General features: G+C 41.3%; 1 protein-coding gene across 1 annotated transcript in view; it reads right to left on the bottom strand.

The window, feature by feature from the left end:
- The window catches only part of CHN1 (chimerin 1), a 104,618-nt gene that overhangs the window by 75,831 nt on the left and 8,362 nt on the right, over positions 1–20,425 (bottom strand). Inside the window, exons 2-3 of the mRNA XM_082314525.1 lie at positions 6,408–6,446; positions 2,156–2,211 (exon numbers count right to left, since the gene is read on the bottom strand). Coding sequence (XP_082170651.1) covers positions 2,156–2,211; positions 6,408–6,446 — 95 coding nt within the window. The remainder of the gene's footprint in view (positions 1–2,155; positions 2,212–6,407; positions 6,447–20,425) is intronic.

The raw sequence follows: 20,425 nt of genomic DNA, 5'->3' as shown, positions 1-20,425 counted from the left end.
TGTTACCTGCTGTGAGATTTCCTTAACTGTGCTGGTACTTTCCCACTCCTTACATTTCTATTATGGGGGAGGGAGTCTGTTTGTTTGTTTGCCTTTTTTTGTTTGTTTGTTTGTTTGGTTTTTTTTGTTTTTTTTTTAAAGAAACAAAATGGTATATAGAAAAATGAAGTTTCTAATCCTGTAAGAATTAGAACATTCACAGCTGAGGGTCTCAAAGCATCTAATTGAAGAAACTGAAGAATTGTCACTCATCACCACAAGAGCAAGGCAACTTTATAAGCATACACTATGAGAAAGTCTGTCATTACATGAGTAAACCATAGCAGGGCTCGGAGGTAAGACTCAGCAAACAGAGCAAATAAAAGGCTACAGTGAGTGTACAGGCATAGTGTCAGCACCTCAATGAACAGTATCAGAAGGCTACCAAAAATCCCTCATACATTTTACAATACGCATATATACATATACCTACACACATACTAGCACTTCTTCCACCAGTGAAATACTTTTGAGGAGAGAAAGGAAAAAGGAACTATTCAACAGCATTTAACAACAATAAATACAATCCATTGGAGGTAGGCAGTAAAATACTTCATCCTATCCAGGTGAGCACTCTGTACAATCACAAACCTGTATTATAAGAGTAAGTTCTTACAAGACTTCAGATATTTTGTATATTAATGTAATGAAAAATCCTATCATAGAGAACACACAAAGTAGAAGAGAACCTTCCTAATAATGTTGCAATAGGAATAAAAAACCTGGAAAACCTCCCATTTTTTCACAGCTCAGATCTTATCTTCTTTCTATAGATCTCTCCTTCAAATCTCCATCCCACCTTATTTGATGTACATAAGATACCTGCACAACAACCTTAACAAGAATACCCCTGCTTGGACCCTCATTACCAGTAGAAACACTGCTTAAAACAAAATTTTTTGCTACAATGCTTCTTGTAAAATTCATGTATTGTTCTTTCCTACAGCTAGGTCTTGCTTATGTGCAATCAGCTATAGCTATACTTTCTATAAAAATACAAATCTATCAAATTAACAACGGAAAACAAGAGTGCTTCCACTAAATACAATATTTCACTTCTGTTAAATCTCTACTTTTTATCTTAAAAATTGACAGACTACTTCATAGAATCACAATTGGGCATTTGAAAAGACGACAGAGAAATGCATCTTTCATTCTGCATAGTAATCCTCCTTGTGATCTAGACTGTAAGCTGTTAATGTTCCTGACAGTGCTATGTCCCTCTGTATTTAATACTACGTCAAAGTGACTAACATATTTCAAAGATTAATTTCCTTTCTCTTGGCACACGATAAAAATGCTTAAGTTTTATTGCAGCAATGTAATAACTTTCAGTGGTTATTTGGTAAGAGCTGTGTTTTGTAATACTGCTTAACAAGTCAAGCTTAACATTTCAGCATTTTTGAAATTGAAATTAATGTTTCCCAGGTTCGTAACTGAAGCTGCAAGAGAGATGCAGTTACGAGTAAAATCTTGCTGGCACAGGTGTTTGGTATCAGTTAAACCCTCCAGCACCACAGCTCTGGAGAGGTGCTGTTCTGCTGGACAGCAGCTCAGGGTACACTAGAAAACTGGGGTCTGCCTCAACAACTGAGCCCATGAGCAGGTGCTTCTGTATCACTGTATATCAACAGGATCCCGTTGTTGCTTTTTGGATCCTTAAAATCTGTGGCTCTGCATAGCTTAGCTACTAGTATTAATGAGTTTTAAGTACTATGACTCAAATAGCAGCACCAGGGGAGGTTTCAGTCTTCCCTCTGTTGATTTATTGCACTCATTTAGCAACGATGTGTGTACAAACAGGTGCGTAGTTCCCCCGTAGACCTCTGCTCTTGCTTCCATGAATTTCTGACCCAAAAAAGGATGAGAAAAGGCATGTTTCCATGTATCTAAGAATCAAAAGCCAGTAAATAATTCTGAGGTATACATGTCATACTCAAAATACTTTTTAATTTAATTTTTAGATCAAATGGATTTCCAGGTGCCAGTGCCCCCAAAGCTACTTACTCTAATCACAGCACCAAGTGGCCCAAGGAACCGCTGTTTGGGTTGGACACCATGAAGTATAGACTTGGAATTACTGGACTCTATAAAACTGAACCTTTATAATACCCACCTCACGAGTGCAGGTTATCCTTCTAGGATGGGGAGCTTCCTGTTGCAACTGATACACTGGGAGAAGGCAGAAATTAAATTCTGATTAATACAGAATCATTGTATAAGTTAGGCGTTTTAACATTAAATATTGCTGTTTAAATAAACAAGACTTTCTGCAAGATTTAATACAAGGATACATATACCAAGGTCTCAAAAATTACTTACAAGTGGTCAGAAAAAAGAATGTTGCTAGCCAAAATGGGATTATTGGTTATCTTTACAATTAATTGATCAAGTACTAGGGAGTAACTAGGTGAGACCAGTCAAGTTTCCATCAAGCAGATCAGAAAAGGAATCATGATAAAGGCAAATTAAATTTTATTATATGTCAAATCAGGCTGCTGTCAGACTTTCTTCAGTAAGCAGATGGAGTCCCATCCTACTACACACACGCTCAGTCACCTGAAATACATCAAGACTTTACAAGAATCATTCAGAACTTTACAGAATCAAACCCTCCTCTTTTGCCGCTGCTCAGTGATGACCTTTCTGAACAAAGACAAAAAAGGCCTTTGCATTTGCAGATCTAAAGACATCAGGAGTAGCAGAGCAAAACAGTTAAGGCCCAAACTGTGACATACACCTACAAGTATCTTCCCTCCCCTTTTTTTTCTTTTTCTTAAATAAGCCTCATCAAACCAGAATAAATCTTAGGAGCCAGTTGTAAATTTAATGGTACTAACGTGCAGACTTTCTAATGTAATACCAAAGGAGTGACTTGCAGCTTCTATCCCAAAAAGAGTTTGGTTTGGCAAGTCACCTTCAAAATGAGGCTGTCGACACTAATTTAAGTATTTGAATAGTACTCTAGAACCGATAAAATGGACATTTGGAATTGTAATCTTTTAAAATTAAATTATGTTTCAATCATTAGTACTAACACCAAGGTCTAACAGCATGTGCCGTCACCTTCCTCAGGTAATAAGACCATACATTGATTTAACCAATAAGATTTTACTTCATTACACTTCTCATTTAATCACGAGTCTTTTCCACTGACAAATGCTGTATTTATAGGCTAAGTTATGTGGGAATGGAGAAAATGGCAAGATGCCCGATGATATGGCAATCATAAGATAAACTGGAAAAATTCACTCCCTTTGTTCCAAACAAAAAACCTAATGGCTTTTCCTGACGTTACTAAAATCAATCCTTACCATTCTGTATTGGTATTACAAAAATTATTTTTGGAAATGATGAAGAACAGCACACTAGTATATAAAAGAGTAATTTTCATTTCAAGCATAGCATGACCATTTATTTTGCCAGCACACGGATTCCCTAGCTTCTGTTGTAAAAGTCGTATTTGATGGCACTGGGCCTTGTCCATATCAAATTCTGAGAACTGTAGAGTCATGTTCAAAGAAAAAAAAAAAATTACAGAGCAAATATGGATTTCTCTGAATTTCACAGAAGAGCAGTGAAGACTCACAATCAGCGAGCTCCGCAGAAACTGGCTAAAAACTGAGAACTGTTTCCCACCTTACTTCAAGCCAGGCTGAAAAGATTTTCTGGGAGGAAATTCCTCTTCTCCAAAGGCAGTACCTTTCTCCTCTTCCAGTCAGAAGCACAGCAGGTAGACTAGTTAAATTACAAAACAGGATGCCTATTCCTCCTCCTCTAATTGATGTATGCAATTCACACTGTTCAACACCAGTTTCCTTGCTGTAATTATTGCTGAGGAAGTCAAACAAGACATTCCTCTTCATCCATCATGAGACAGAAATATAATCAAACCACATGACTCTGCGCTTAATTCTAAACCATGGGAAGGGTCCACCACGGCAAACCATGATGGTGTAGTGGGTGCACATACATTTGCACGCACCCAAGCCTTCAGCTCCTGGCAGGCTGCCAGTAAAGATCTGGTATTAGAGACGTTGGACCCCCCTGTTACAGGTTACGGCATGGAATAAACCGAACAAAGGGGCAGCGTTCCCTGACTTCACAGAAGGTAGAGAGCTGTGATTCACTGTTATTGCTTACAACTGGGAGCAAAATACACAGATCTCAGTAACAAGTATTGCAATCATGACTAATGATGTTTAATACCAAGGAGCGAAGTGTCTCAGTTTTATCTTTTAGCCCTGCGCTGCAAGCAAAAAGCTTGTTCAAATCATTCTGTGTGCAAATTATTTAATATTAAGTGGCTGACTTGGCATATGACAAGCTAATGGCATAATAAATGATGATTCAAAAGGCACAGACAGGCTTTGCCACCAGATTCACAAACAGACCAAGGTCCCAGCCGTCCCAATTACATGACAGCAATTGCATATGTTGGCAATTATTAAAAACCGTTCAAAGTCATCCACCTAACGAAAAGACTGAAGATAGACAAATTAAGAGTCTTCAGCCTTTTTTTTAGATTTGTTGCCTTTCTTTTTTCTTCAATTAATATAACTGTATTTTAAGAGACCCTGACATCCCTAGACTGTTAATGCGTATGCAGTTTTGCCATAATTTTTACTACAGATTTCTCAGTATCTGACTATCTACTTACAGCCTAAGCTGTTTGAAATTTCTGAGACATGTTCTCATTTACAGAAGTAATCTAATGCTCATGTTGCATAGAAGATCTTGACTATGTAACTCATGATCACTTTAACAACTCAAAAATTGGAAAACTAACCCAAACAACAAGGCTGATTTATGAGTTTTAAGGCCTAACTGATTTTTGAATGCGTCAGGTTGGCAATGGCAGGGACAGAACAGAAACAACTGACCGCTGTGAGCCATTAACTGAATACTGGTCTAGGTGACAGAAAAGCTGTTTTTCTAGTGCTTGTTTAATTCTACTATATATACTTTAGCTGACAAAAATACTTTAATCTGCTCTCTTACACTTACTCTCTTTCTAACCCTGGTTTTCACCAAACCTTTAAGACCAACAAAATCTCTGATCGTAAAGAATCTCCCACTGCAGGATGGAAACCTTTTTAAAATAACTACATTTTCTCAGGTGCTAAATCTCCCCAACCTTCAGAGAGCAACATTTTCATCATGTCAAATGTTGCTTGAGCAAATCCCTTTAGCCAGCCTGAAGACACCAAGCCTTGGGAATATATACAAAAGAAAATGCAAATGTAGGTTTGACATCCCTAAACTGTTAAGTGTGTTAAACACACAAACATTCTGCTTTCAAAATCTGCTTTTAGCAGAATATTCTTCTTTCTTGCTGTCATTCCTCAAGTCTCAAAATGTCTCACACCTTAGCTTTTCTATCTACAAAGAACTAGAATTTAAGAGGTGAGACACTGTGCAAAGCTATGATGCTTTGCTACGGTGCCATTTGTCTCATGTTCTCTTCAATCTCCCTGAACCTTGATCAGCACTTCCAAACAACAGGTTATTCCTTTAAATGGAATTTTGTTGTATTTAAAAATTTAAGGTTTTTTGGTTGGTTGGTTTGGTTTCATTTTTGGGTTTTTTGGGTTTTTTTTTCAGGGGGTGTATGTCATTGTTTTTTGGTGGGTTTTTGTTTGTTTGTTTGTTTGTTTTTTTAAATTAGGAATGAAAACCAGCAAGTTGTGAAATTCCCAAGGGAGCGGTGCTCTGATCTCAGGGCAACGCGCTCAGACTACTGCCCTGCACACCTGACTAAGGCAGCCTGCAAGGCCAGCTTCTTCTGAGCTAGGGCACGTACACCAAAGAGCTGCAGAGCCCAGGCAGGCAGACTGGTAGGAAACCAGGCCCTTCTAGTCAGGGTTTCAAAAAATCTGCTTGTGATTTGTCACGCCAGGCCAAACAAATGCTCTCATTTTACTACATCAGCAAATTCTGGGGGAAAACTATTTATAGTTTTTCTAACCAGCTCAAGTCTCAACTCTACTGATGCAAGGTACTAGAGCACAGGAGCCCTAAAAGTTTGCAAGTAGTACAAACTTTAAGGCATGAATAGAGTTTACGGAAGCCCCAGTCTCGGCAGCCAAACCAATATAAGCCAGACCCACACAGGAGTGGGACCACTTATGTTCATAAGGTGCAGAGAATCTACTCCTCCAAATAATATGCATTCACTTCTCCTTGAGGATAAACAACTGCACCTATCTCTAAATAGGAATGAACCCCTTGACGCTTCTTAAACTCACATTCTCATGAAGGGAAAAATGAGTCTTTTAAAGCATCCAAATGAAACTTTTTCAGCTCTGACTTGGGGGGTGGGGACCAAAAAAAAAAAAACAAACCCAAAAAACCGTTGAAATACTTACAGTAAGATTTCCAAACAGGTGGTCTGTATTCATCAGTATCTGAAAGAAAAACGACGAATCTTAATGTTGTGTTGGAAACGTTTTAATACGGGAATAACCCTGCAGAAGCACTTGCAGATTTATTAAGATAAATATTGCACCTAGGTTCTAAAATGATTTTTTACTATCAGAGTATAGAGCAACCTGTTAAAAGTTCCCCCTCTTTACTTAAACTGAGAGTATTTTCTTTAGCCAGCTAGAATAAAAACTGTAGAAATACATTTGCGAAATGGCAAACGTGCAGATCAGAAGCCAAAATGCTGTGGGGGAGAAGGGGAATGCATATTAGTTTGCTATGTATATACATGTAAGTTCCCTTTTAAATTACACCAGAAGGATTTTTTAATCTCAATTTATACTCCGATAAATCAGTTTTCATCCAACTTATTAAGGCCATTATCTTTTGCTTCTTCTGGATAGCAATTAACAGCTCCTAAAATAAAAGCAGAGTATGTAAGTACTAAGATGTGTTTTGCAAAAAAGGAGGATTTTTTTCATAGAGTACAAGCTCTGCTTGGAAGCAGTCAGTATGTATTAAAAGTACCAGCATATTTCTAATGCAAATTTTAATTATCAATCAATCAATAAATAAATAAATCCCAGTGTATTCTGTCTCCCTTATGACCTGCTGACAACTGATCTGACATTTTGAGCTCAGGGTTCTGTTGCAAACTTTGTTTCTGATCCACTGTTTTACCACTCTGACCGGCTTCAGTTCTGATGCTACAAGGTACCGAGGCTTTCTGCAAGATGCTGTGCTTATCTGCCTCGGAGCTGGTGGGAGTTACTCAGTACTCATTACACCACAGGGTCACAAGTCGAGACAACCACGCAGCCAGCCTTGCTGTTTGAAGCCTCTTCTCACTGCAGCATATAAATACAATTCATTATGACCTTATTATTAAGGCAGCACTTAGTCAAACTGCCATCCCCCAGAATATGATGGCTTTTGATCTTTGGGCGGGCCTGCAGATGCACTACTGCGTCCTGGGGATCGGCCAGAGCACCTCGCAACTGCACAGAGACCTTCAGTGGCCTGCGCTGTACTACGGCAGTGAACAAAAACCACCAGCAACAGATGCAGCCACGGTTATTCATTCCTACTTTGATACCTTTAATTAAGGCAGTGCAAGCCGATTCATTCCAGAAGCATTGTAACGTGATCCCTTAGCACTGCAATGTCACATGGAAAAAGGGCAAAACTTGTAAGTAAAAATAATGGGTTCAGTCCCAGAAGACAATTCTCACTCCACTAGCTGAATTTTCTTTTGCTATAGTCTTATTTTGGCAATATGTGCACCAGTTGGATTTACAAATAAATAATTTAAGTAAAGGAAAACACGCACTGTATTTGTAAAATATGAGCTGACTGTTATGAAAATACAAATATCTTGGCAGTCTAACCTATACTTGCTCGCACTCAAGCCGTATAATTGTTACAACTGAGGGCAGCATGATTATAAAACTGAAAAGCAACAATGGTTGTGCCAAACAAAAAACCCCAAACCTTGTTAAAGTCAGGCAAGAACAGCAGTAACTTTCATACAACAAACATTTAACATTCAGAAATTGGAAGGAATGATTTATGTTATGCAGCTGTGCACAAGGATTTTGCTAGAAAATCTGTCGGTGAGCTTTACTGCCTTTACAGTGTGAGAATACCCTCCGGCCATCCCACATGAGGTAATGAAAAAACAAAAGGTCATTTCTATTGTGATTTAAAAAAAAAAAAGAAAAGTTCTCTAATATAAAATACCGTAAGAGCAAGTACAGCACAATAACAACGGTGAAGCAGAGGGTCTGTAGTGTTTGTTTCTGTGCAAGAATGTTTCTATTACTAAAACCACCCCACTACACAAAGATAAAATAGAGTAAGCATAAACATCAGACCCATCTGTTAGTGACCCGTTTTTAAAGATGAATCAATGTAGTCCCATTTAACACATCATCAGTATTTTGAGATGCGTTATTAGGAAAAGGGCTTGATTTTCAGATAGTCCAGGCTTGCACTTACAGCATCTCCTATTAGGCATCCAAACTACCCAAAAAGCACTTTAAGGCATGATAAAATACCCACAGAAAATGCTGAACCCAAAATACATTTTCTCACTAACGCTGCACCACTTTCTAATTAACGCAATAAACTCTATGCTGTCAGTTCTCAGATTTTTCTACAGCTCCCATCAGCACAGTATCTCAGCTCTGCTAAATGTTTCCGTGATAAAATAAAATCATTTTCTACAAGCTGTGCATCATGTTTTATCTTAACTGTATTTTCTGCCTTAAGTGAGATGCAATTCAGCTTAAAGCTGTTCCTCTCCAAAGGTCTAGAGCACTACAGAAAACATAAATGCATAAACTGATGCTACCAGCTCTGTCCAGATGTGATCCTAACAGCATTGGCGAGACTTTTGCCAGCACAAGGGCACCCTCATCAGCCAGGACATTTTAGATCAGGCACACCGTCCATGTACATAAATTGCAATTTCAAACCGAGACCAGTTTCAAGATGACAGATGCTGGTGCTGAATAGTCTTCCTAACCTTTAAAAGTGAAAATATTTGATCATTTCCCATTATCCCAAGCAATGAAAGTTTTTTTAATTCTTCAGAATTTTTCTCTGATTAGAAGGGTATATGTATAAGGTTTTATTTTTACATAATATAATGGGACTTCTTCAAATTCTCTACCCTGAATCCATACCGATATCTAATAATTTTCCAGCCTGAAATAGATCAGAAAAGAAACAGCTGTCTGCCCAAAATCTGTACTTTCAAGCTCCTAAATAGACTTGTCATAGTATAAATATGTATGTGCACATAAAGAAAAGAGTAAGAGTATCTTAAACTGATGCATCACTTGAAATCCCACTGAGACCCAAAGCTATAGGCAAGGTTAAGGCGTGGGGGGGGGAAACAATGCTGCAGGACACATGAAAATACATTTACACTCCTTTACCCTGTAGAATCAATTTTTGCTCTTGAACCCATAACAAAATCAAACTCATCTTTGAAGCAAGCATCTTATCACAGACCCATAACAGCCAGTGCCTGTAATTCAGGCAGGGACCTACATTTCTTACGTACCCTACGTGACAGGTTATGTGTCTCTCCGCTTCTCCAAGGGCAAGGGTGTGCCAGCCCATCTCTCTCTCTCCAATGGACAAGGACAGGAGTGTTCCCTAACTATTTCTTAAACAATTCTCAGTGCTTTCTTGCCATCGTCTTCTTTCCTCCCAAACACACTCTCCTCCTCGCTTTTCCAGGAATTTGCCTTCCTCCAGCCTTCCCAATCTTCATCTGCACACAAGACCTCTCCCCTCCTCCTTGAGCAATGCTTTGGTTTGCTCCCCACTGCTGTCCTGCTAGGACTCACCTACCCAGCCCACTCTATCTGCTCAGCATCTCATTCTCAAGCCATACCATCTCTACTCAAGGCTTCCTTGAAATTTGCCTAAATGCAGAGGAAACAGAGGCAGAAAAGCCCAGAACAGCACAGCAGGCAGGTTCTAGCAACAGCCCCTTTACAGGCAGAAATGTCACTGTGGGGCAGGAGCGTTGCTTTCCAGGCCCAGCGCGCCCTCCTTTAAGCGCACAAATTAATGAAAGAAAAAGGAAACTATGCATCTTGGGCATGAACCATCTGCAATTAAGGAGTGAAAAGCACAGAGCTATCATCAGAAATACACGCTTGCACAGAAAAGGGCTTCTGCCAACAGAAAATCATACAGCCATTTAGGAGAAGTTCATATACAGACACAAACGCTGTGAGAGCATCTCAGATTTTTCCATAAACACAAATGTGACTAATTGTGACATTACAATGTAGCATTTCCCTTCCCTTATTTTCCTTCTTTCTTACCAATTTCCATTTTAACCCTTATATAAATTGCAGAGTGTACATTTTAACTGCAGATGTGAAAACTGTTACTATTGCCTCAAACTGTTTAGACTGCTTGTCTCTGTGTATTCCTTTTATAGAAAGAATAAAAATGTTTACCTCTGCTTGAAATGGTTCTTTCTCTCTCCCCACTGAAGATCAGCCAGCTCTAGGGTAGAGCAGCAGCAGCTTAACTATGCACGGTAACCCCATAAAGCAATTTAGGACTTACTGTGAGGTTTCCTGTAGAGAACTCAGTTTTATTTTTCTTTTACTGTATGTCATTCCCTGCAGCATGGTGATCTGTAACATCATGCTGGAGATTAGTTTAACGCTGTCTGGGAAGAAATAATCAGCTATCTGCTGATACAGCAGCTCTTGCCCCAAACTTTGATTTTATTTGGCAATAGCCCTATTGAACACAGGTGAGGCCTCAGGTGGTGAACCTTCTGGAAGAGGCCAGTTCTTAGCCATGTGGACCAAACATCAACATGATCAGGAGAAGAAAAAATAATTTCATGTTTTCTGAACCAATCTATGACCAAGGAATGGTGTAAGTCATAAATATGAAAAGATGAAAGAAAGTATAAAACATTCTTCTGTGAGCTATGGCCTAGGCACTAACCAGTAAGCATTAACATGTGTTTTAAGATGCTAATCTTGCTTTGTTTGGCAGCAGCATGTGCCAAAATTTAACTCCTGGAGAGATGCGTGACCAGCAGACATGGCCATTTGCTGACCCATACAAGAGACTCCTTTTTGTGCCCAAAAAAACAACTTCTAGAAAATTCCTCCTCAGCCTCAAAATCTTGCGTGTTAGCACCTTCTCTATGCCCAAAGGATGCACATAAAATCACTCGACTTACAGAAATAAAGCCATAATTTATTTGCTGGTGAGATTCTCAAGCCACAAAAACAGTGCAGCTGAACAGAAAATGTCATTTCATCTCTGTTTTTCAGAGCACAAGTGCCAACAGCATTTCAGAAACTAAGCTCAAGCCATCATGAAACATTTTAAGCAGCAGCCAAGCAGACCCTAGCAGTTAGGGCTTTTATGCACTGCAACCAAAATAAAACTCAAACAGCATTAAGGTAATTAAAAGATGAATACAGCCACCGCCCTAGGCAGCAGTAGTAAAACAGATGGGCTACAATACTATGGTTTCAGGGTAAATACGAGGTGCTGATCTCTGGCTATGGCAGCACCCAGCAGCGCTGGAAGCGTTTTGCAGAAGTCCCCGTGCTCCCGGCAGCAGGAGGAGGGGAAGGCGATGGCAGGCGGCTCCTGGAGAGGGGGCAGCAGGGCGGAGGGTGCAGAGAAGGGCCAAAATATTCCTGTCTATTGCATGTATACTGAAGAAGGAAGGGCACACACCAAAGGTCCTTTGTCACTCCTAGACAAGACCTTGGGATCCACATTTTTTTCCACAAAGCCTCTCTCCACTCCTCTGCTACACCTCCGCTATCAGCAGCCGGCGAGTTAAATGACGCTCTGTAATGGGGTGGCAGGCAGAGGCAGAGTCTTGATGCAAAGAGCAAGAAGCGCCGTGGGTGGCTACCTGCCCGTCACACAAAGTCCTGCAGAAACCAACCCATCCCTGCCCTGGCAGGCAGGGTGCCACACATACTGCTGCCAAAGGCTGCAGAGAAGTTCATTTCAGCCAGTGTTCAGTAAGCAAGAGAGAAAGCCGTGGTCAGCCTTTCTTGCCTTTCATGAAATGTTTTCTTAGGAACAAACACTTCTTCAGCATTCGGTTCCTCCACATGAATATAAAAAGGGAAATGATCCTCTGGCTCATTCTTGTCCTGTCTTCACCTTTCCATAGCACAGGGGTAACAAATTATTTCTGACCAAAATACCTCACACAGGCTTACGCCACACTTTTAAAGAGATCTCAGGCAACTTTTTGGCATATTCCCTTTCTCTTAAATAAGAACTATTATACTGTTATTTTACAAAAAAATGTTGGAGTTTAAAAGTGACTGAATAAGTAATGTTAATCCAAAAGTAACGTTGCTCTATTAGTCTCTAAAAACAAAGACATTAGTGACAAGAACCTGACGGCACACATGGCCTGATCTGATCTGAATTCTCTCAGTGCCAGGAGGCACACAAGGCGCGAACATCGTTCTTCCACTTCGATCGGTCTGCGGCTGCGTGCTCTGGAGTCCCAAGGGCCACAGCGCAGTCTTCTGTTGGTTTTTTCCTCAAGACATGACCGATCCAGTTCCACCTCCTCCTCCTCACTTCATTACTGATTTTCTCCATCTCCGAGTTGATGCTCGTCGTTTCTGCAATGTTTTATTTTTTTTTCCGGGAGGAGGTAGTTGGCCTCCTGCCCAACCCCCATGACTTGGAGGGCCAGTGGTTTTTCTGTCAGGGTGGCCTTCCCTTAGGCTGCGTTGGTTCGCGGCACCTTCTTCAATTTTATCCGGTGCACCCTCCAGAGAGGGATCCCCTATCCACCACCCAGGGGACGCGCCTTCTAGCCGTGCAGCCCCAGCCGAAGGACACATGGCCTGGCCCATGTGGAAAACATGCAGAGTTTTACAACCAGGGCGTCACAGATTTCCTTTCTTTATGGGAAGGTCCCCGCAGGGCTGAGAACACCCCGGGCAGTGAGCACCACGCTTTCTCCCAATTCCGGAATATACAATATACTGTGTGACACTCAGCAACAATGACTGATACTTCTAGACTGTTAGTGAGTCTTCGATGCTACTTTAATGTTATCCTTGACACACAATTTCCTTTGAATTAAGAAAAAGAAAAAAGCTTTGAAAACTTTCAGGCATATTAAGGCTGCTCCTCAGGCAGGCAGACACCATTATGGTAAGGAGCTTCAGTGCAAAAGCTCCCAAATAAACCACAACCCATTTTCTCCACCTTCTCCACGTGGAGAAAAGATGCCATCCAGGCATCCACTTTAACGTGCAGGCAGATGTGACAGCTCGGCACGCGTCCTGGCTGCGTGTGGACAGCTAACACTCCCAGCGGAGGATCCCCTTCTCCGAGCCCGCTGTGCTGCCAACACAACCCACTCTGGTGGGGAGCTGGAGTGGGGCAGCTGTTAAGCGTTAGACTCAAGCCCAGTCTGATCACAGAGACAAATGGCCTCTAGGTCGAAAGAGGAGCTATCGCCAGGCTATGCGGTTCACCTCCTGCCAGGGAACAGCCACTGGCAGGCAGAGGTCACAGGTACTCAGCTCAGCCGCACCCAGCTGTTTCCAGGCCAGCCCTGGAGAAGCTGGCACGCAAGTGAAGTCACTCCACCACTAAAACCATCCATCTACAGGGGCTTGCCCAAGCCTGTGGACAGAAGGCACAGTCACCAGCAACAACTCTCCTTACGCAAAGTTTTACTCCTTGGCCTTGACCTTTGGCGCAGCTTGCAACACTCCCTAATTCCCATAAAAACCCATGAACCTAGGCAGCTTTGGACTTTTAAAATTAAACTGTATTTGAATTATTTAAGCAAGAAAACAAAAACAGATGAATGTATTTTCTTCACATTTTCCAAAGGTATTCCCATCTGGGAGGAGAACAAGAACACAATACAATCTGAGGGAAAGATACAAACCGGTGATAAGGGGCACTGACAACAAAAGCATCCCTTTGGCTGCAGGATGGGACTACATCACACACTGTGCCTCAGGAGTTTTTTAATGGGACAAAACTTACTTTTCTCTGCTCCTTCATCCTCACATGGTTTTGCTTATACCACTCCAAACAAGTAGAATTAGGTTTCCAATTATTAGTGGAGTAAAAATGATTAAGAGAAAGCTAATGTGAACGATGCCCCAGAAAGCTACAAGGGCTACTGCCATTTCTCTGATGTGACCAAGTGGGAGACAAGAAAGCACTCTCAGCAAAAGTGAAGGGGCTTAAAGACATGCATGGTTTGAATAATTGCATCAGTCCTGAGAGGGAGAGAAAAAAAGATCACACTGCCATCCTGGTTTCTACAAACATCTGATCTGGCAACAATAAATTCTGTGGGAATGCTTCTAATGGGGTTGAATGAGAGACCCACCGAAAACAGCTAGAGTTCAATGCCTTTTATTAGCAGGTCTACTATTACTGCCTCTTTATGAATGATGGGAAAATTTTAATGAGTAATGTTTTGCCTATCGCGGGCACTGCTGCCGTTAAATGAACTCATCTTCTAAGTGATTAGACCAGGTTACAAATGATCTGTTTCTAGATTTTCATTTAACTGAAGCAAGGGACACAAGCACTAATTTTTCCTCCTCTTTGCCAGATAATAGTGGCATCTGACTACATGAATGATGACAAATAAAAATTTTAAAAATCCTTTATAACAAAAAAATTAATTTTTAATTTTAAGCTGGAATTTTCACATGTGCAACAATAACAAGAAAACCACAGCTGTTGTCCTCTTAGTTTAATGGAGGGGTGGGAAACACCCCTCCCATGAAAGCACAGTTGGCTTACTGTTTAAGAAAACTTTCAAAACCTCTAAAATTATTTCCTAGTGTTGCTGCAAGTATAAAAATTTAGACCTCAGAGAGGTAAAAAGATGACAAGTGCCACCTTGTGGACATTTAACAAAGACAGAATTTAGTGTTGCTTTCCATTTCCAGCAGGGTATCTCAGCCTCCAGACAACAGGCTGCAGCCAATTTTCAGCATTCCTGGGAACACCATCTTCACTTCCCGAGAAAAAAAACAGACACGATGGGAACCGCTACCTGACACGGCTCTGTGGGTTAGCTGTAGGTACAACAACAGAGTCAGGCTGCCAGCTGTCTGTAACCCTCTGATTTATCTCACTATAGGAGTTACGATAGCTCTACAGACTCAAAGGTATCCTGAAATGGCTGGTTTACACAGTAAACAACTTCCAGCTGAAAATGTCAAAATCAAATATGCCTCTTTAATATATCTATTTCAAAGAAAAACAGACTGTCTTTTTTTTTTTTTTTTTTAACTGACTGGGGCTGGCTGCAGCCCCAGTGCTGGATCAATGAGTTAGGCAGTTTCCCATCCTCCCTAAGGGTTATTTAAAAGGTCTTTTGCAAACTAATTTCCAAAGTTCAAAATTCACAGAAATATGCCTTTATTGGATGAATCGCATCTTTTAGATCTGACAGATAATTTGTCCAAGTATCTTCTATATCAGTACAGTAAAGTCTTAGAGCAATTCAGAGTAATATCGGGTAACACAAGTTTGAACACTGTAATCAGACTTCCCTGGTTTAAATCCAGACTGGTTTTCATTGGAGACACTGTTTTCATCATGGTCAGTGAAGTTTGCTTGGAAGCCAGGAGAAATACCTGTCGAGGCTATTGCTTTTACACTGCTCTCATTCCAACCATCGCAAGGGATAATGTAGGAGAAAATATTTACCCTTTGACATTTCCTTTCCTATTTTTTGTTTCCACAAATCCTTCTTTGTCTCCTATTTTAAAAGTCTGCTTGCACAGAGACCGAGCTCATTTCCCATCAGTTGTTTGACTTCTTCCAAACATCAGTAATACCAACAAGGGCGCATCAGTTTTACTGTAACTTCAAGCCAGTGACAACTGTTACAGCCACAGCCTCAAGGCATTCACAAAAATATATTTTTGTCTTGATTTCTCTAACATACAGGGAATATTGATTGGAGCTTGATTACACAAACATTCTGAGCAGTCACCCTAATAATGAAAAAGAACAATATCATATGGTATAAAAGTGTCTTCTAGCTGTAAATTAATACCCTCCCCTGAATAAGAAGTCTGTCCAGTCAAGGTTGAGCAGAAAAGACCGTCAATAAAGGATGAGGTTTCAGGCACTTCTGAAATACAACCCTTCCATCCATCGTATAATGCCTTAGTTTGCTGAATAGGAAGGCATATTTTATTACTGTTCGCCTGGTTGCTTTGAATTTTTTTTTCCACACACAGCACTGAGATAACGAACATACATTCACTTTCTAAAATCCACTTTTAAATAGAGCGTTGTGGTTTTACCAAAAGCTGAACCACAACAAAAGAGCACAACACTGACCCTGCCTCCCTATCCATTGGCAAAAATCTGCTGAGAACTTGTCCTCCCTTGCATTTTAGACTGAGATAGCTGCTGTGCATTCATTAGCCTCCTGGGGGAAAAACAAAACAAAACAAAGCCACCCATTAGCAGCCCAGGCAAAAATCAGAGTCACCCGGAGAAAATTAAGAGCAGATCTGATTTCTGACTGCTGTTACAACTGGCCTCAAGATGGACTCGTGTTCCAAAGCACGTCTCTCTCTTTAACTGCGTCAGATGGTCTAATAGATGCTGTTGCCTCTCCTTCCCCAAACTTGACCCATTTAAATTCTTAGACCATCAGAGTTATAACAAACCCATTATGATTCTTATTAGAAACAGATTTTTCATTTTCTAAAACAGTCGTCAATAACACACACCATTGCTCATGCAAAAATATGGCTTGTATTTACATCCTTATTTCCAGAACAGATGCAATACATCAACACTCATGGTTGGGAGGAGGACAGACTACCAAGTAAAGTACCCTTGCCTGGAACCATGATCATTTTTTATAGTGTCATGAGGGAAACTCCTAAAACACACTATTGGCAGGGTCAGAGAAAGGGAAAAGCACACAATGTGGTGGGTTGCCTTTTCTTGAATTGGAATTAAGTTTTTACTCCAAAAGTCATTCTCCAGTTGCTGTGAGCTTTTCCCCAATCTGAAAGCTGCAAGTGTAATTCCTTACCTCTTCCTGTTCTCTTAGAAAACATCCAAGAGGCCTCCAGTGGCACAAAGTAGGATGCTCCAGGTAGAAAAACTTGGCATTCCTTTTCGGCAATTCCATGGCTCACTACTATAACTGCAGTCAAAGAACTACACCAAAAGATACTTACCCACCAGCCTCTCCCTGTTTATAGCATTAAATCCATCTTTTTCATAACCCTTTTCCTCCTCGGCAGGTTCATCTGCGGCACTAGGCAGGAACCAGAGAAAGGAGAGAGAGCAGGTGCGAGGTCCAGTCTGCGGAGAAGCTGTGCTCCAGGTCCACTCCTGATCACCCAGTGCGTTGTGGGGCTAGAGCAACAGCCAAATGATCATTTCGAAGGTCGTTTAGCAGCTCTGCAAGCACTGAGGGGTTTTCTGCATGGGCCCCTCATTTGTCCTCAGTTCCCTCTGCATTTGGGAGGATGAAAGCAGAGCAGAAGAGCTAGGAACAGGCTGCTGGAAGGAGAGCTGAAGACAAACGTTTGTCACTGCCCAGCGGGAACAGGAGAGCTGGCCGGAAAGCTCGATATAATCAATGCTCAGAGATAACCTCCAAGTCCTTTTCTGGGTAAATCCATACATTTTTTTGTCCCCTCCAGGAAATTAATTCAGATGGTTTTCTTGCCTCTGTTCTGAAGTTCTTTCTCCTTTTTTCCATTAATTAGAAGAAAGACAAATTGGTCCACAAATAATGGAAACTTGGGTTTATTACCTCTGACTTTATCATGGCACTGTGTTAAACAGGAGATTTTCAACTATTATTAGCTGCATTTCTGGGATATTGATGCATCCTTACTGGAACTGAGATCCCACAGGAATGTCCACAAGTGAAAAGCAGACCTTGTCCTACAGAACAAGATGTCTAAACAGAAAATAGGAACAGCTGCTGGAGAGAGAAGCAGAGGCCTACACAGATGAGATCATCCTACAGATCAAAGATCAGTATCTCTATTACCAAGTCCTGTCAACCCAATAATCCCCCAGCCAGCATTGCCTCGCTGGGTAACAGCTCTTTTGGTGTCTTTAGCTTCACTTTGACTTTATAAAAAGAACCCTATTGTGGCAACTGGCAGCACAGGAAAACATGTAGAGAGACAGACAGACACGCGGAGAGCTATAGATGTGACAGATCAAAAATCCAGTTTATAGTTTAAAAACGGTCCTGGCCTACCTCCGTGGCTAGATGGGAACTGCCGGGAGGCAGAATGCTGCAAGCGATTGTCAAGAGATTGTGATACATGGATTTCCATGCAGAAATAAGGGCAAATGCTAATACAGCTCTGAGACACGGCAAGCCCTGCCTGTGTCTTTCACAGCTGCTCTTGCACAGCAATGGGAGAAGGAAGATGCCTTCAAAAAAAAAAAGGCAGAGTTTCTACATTTCAGGGTCGTGACTACCAACAGGGTGACCCTATCAACAAAGCATTTAATAAGCAGAAAAAAAGCTCTTCCTGCCTCTCCCAGACCTTCCTACTACATGGAAAAAAAATGCCAACAAGCCTAGCAGCTGAGTTAGCCAGCGTGAGCTGTCCCTCAGACAGAGCAGTCTGCAAGTCTCTCACCTCAGAGGCTGCTTGGAGGCATCCCCCTGAGTTACCACCCCAGGAGTACGGCGTACTCTGTCCTGCCCCAGGGAGGCATCCTCTGTCCTACCCATGCTTCAGGGTGGCAGTGACACTGGGGCTACATTTCACCTCCTGCAAATTCTGAACCTGTAGAAGAGCAAGTTAGGACAAAACAATCATCTTGCTTTGGTCTGATGCAGTTGGAGCTGGATTGGGGTGGTGGGTATCTTCTTATACAGCACGGTTTCAATAAAAGCTAAGGAATAAGAGATGCTGCACAGTGTTACTGATGAGCTTGCTGCTCTGCCACCAGGAAAGGGCAGGCAAGGGTGCTGGAAGGGGGCTGCGACCACGGCTTCCTTTGATACCACGTGGAAGTGGGCAGATACGCAGTGCAGCCAGGAGCTCCCCGAGAACCAAAATAAAGCAACAGCACAGCTATAGGCATGTGAGCTCACCATTGGAAATGCCATGATAAGTTTCCTCTCCTTCTCTTGTTTTTCTGGGTTGGTAATTTTCCTTTACATACTTGCAAATATTTACCTTGTTATACTACAAATATTATTTCTCAATAAAATGTACCGGACATAATACCTTTACCATGTAAATTTTGGCATTGAAATAATATGCAACACAAAGTTTCTGAATGTTTTCTCACCAGGAAGAAGAATCACTATTTTATTTTGAAATACTTCTCTGCTTCTGTTAAACCAGTGAAGATTTTTTCAACACTTTCAAGTCCCATTTATAAATATACTCTTTCAAAAGCCTGAAAAGGAAATCAGTAAAATTAATTGCTGTGTCAAAATCATGCTTCCTTTATTGGAAGGATATACCCATGTGTGCATGTTCAGCCTGTAAGGCAGAGGTGAGGAAGAGCTACATCCTGTTTGGGTTTTTTTGATGAGTCTTTTTTTTTTTTTTCCTTAATGAAAAATGACCTGAGATTGCACTGAAGCATTGTGTCCAGATTCATATGGAAACCATAAAGTGCAGATGAAAAAGTACGGAAGACTAGCCCTACTGAATAATTATCAGCAACTTTTACAGTCTGCTCTGGATTGTATATGTATCAGACACTAATTCAGCATTGAGGAGACTGACTTGTACCCTGCCAGTGCGAGAGCAAGGAACGGTTAGGTACTGCACTAAAGCACTAGGGTTGTTTTTCAGAACTGTACCACTACTCCATTTTTCAGAGTCCCCCATTTTACTCTGCACAAGGAATAATTCCATACCTCCTTCTCCATTGCTGCAGCAGTACTCAAACCCTTTGCTATATGATGCTCTATTGTACTTGCTATATAATTTGCATGGTTGCAGTTGTGGCCCTGCTGGCCACTGGAGCACACTACCGTGCAGTGGGCAACAAAACAATTCCAGTATTTAGGAAACAGTGTTTTACCTTTACTTTTGGAGTAGGAATTTCCCATAAGCAAGCTGTCCCAGGATATTCAGTTTCTGATCAAGGTCAGAAACTATGTTTTTATTTCAGCTTCTTAAATGGCAAGGCTATCTATAAGCAGCTGCTCTGGCAACAAAGGAAGGGGGAAGGAGATGGAGATGGGGAGCAGGAGTGCAGCGGAGAGGGAACCGCCACCTCCCATCAGCACCAGGAACATCCATCACCAGCCACGTGATGCATTCAACGGAGTCAGATCCTGCCACCTGCACCAAAGAAAGGTGTGACGGTGGGCTTCCTCACCGAGATGACCGAGACCAAAAGTACAGTTACCTGCTCACTGTGAGCAGCAAGGTCTAGCTTGCAACTTTGACAGCGGACCACAACCAGA

This window comes from Platalea leucorodia (assembly GCF_965183815.1).
Source record: "Platalea leucorodia genome assembly, chromosome: 5".
NCBI classification, from domain to species: domain Eukaryota; kingdom Metazoa; phylum Chordata; class Aves; order Pelecaniformes; family Threskiornithidae; genus Platalea; species Platalea leucorodia.
This window is presented reverse-complemented; position numbering and strand designations above follow the sequence as displayed.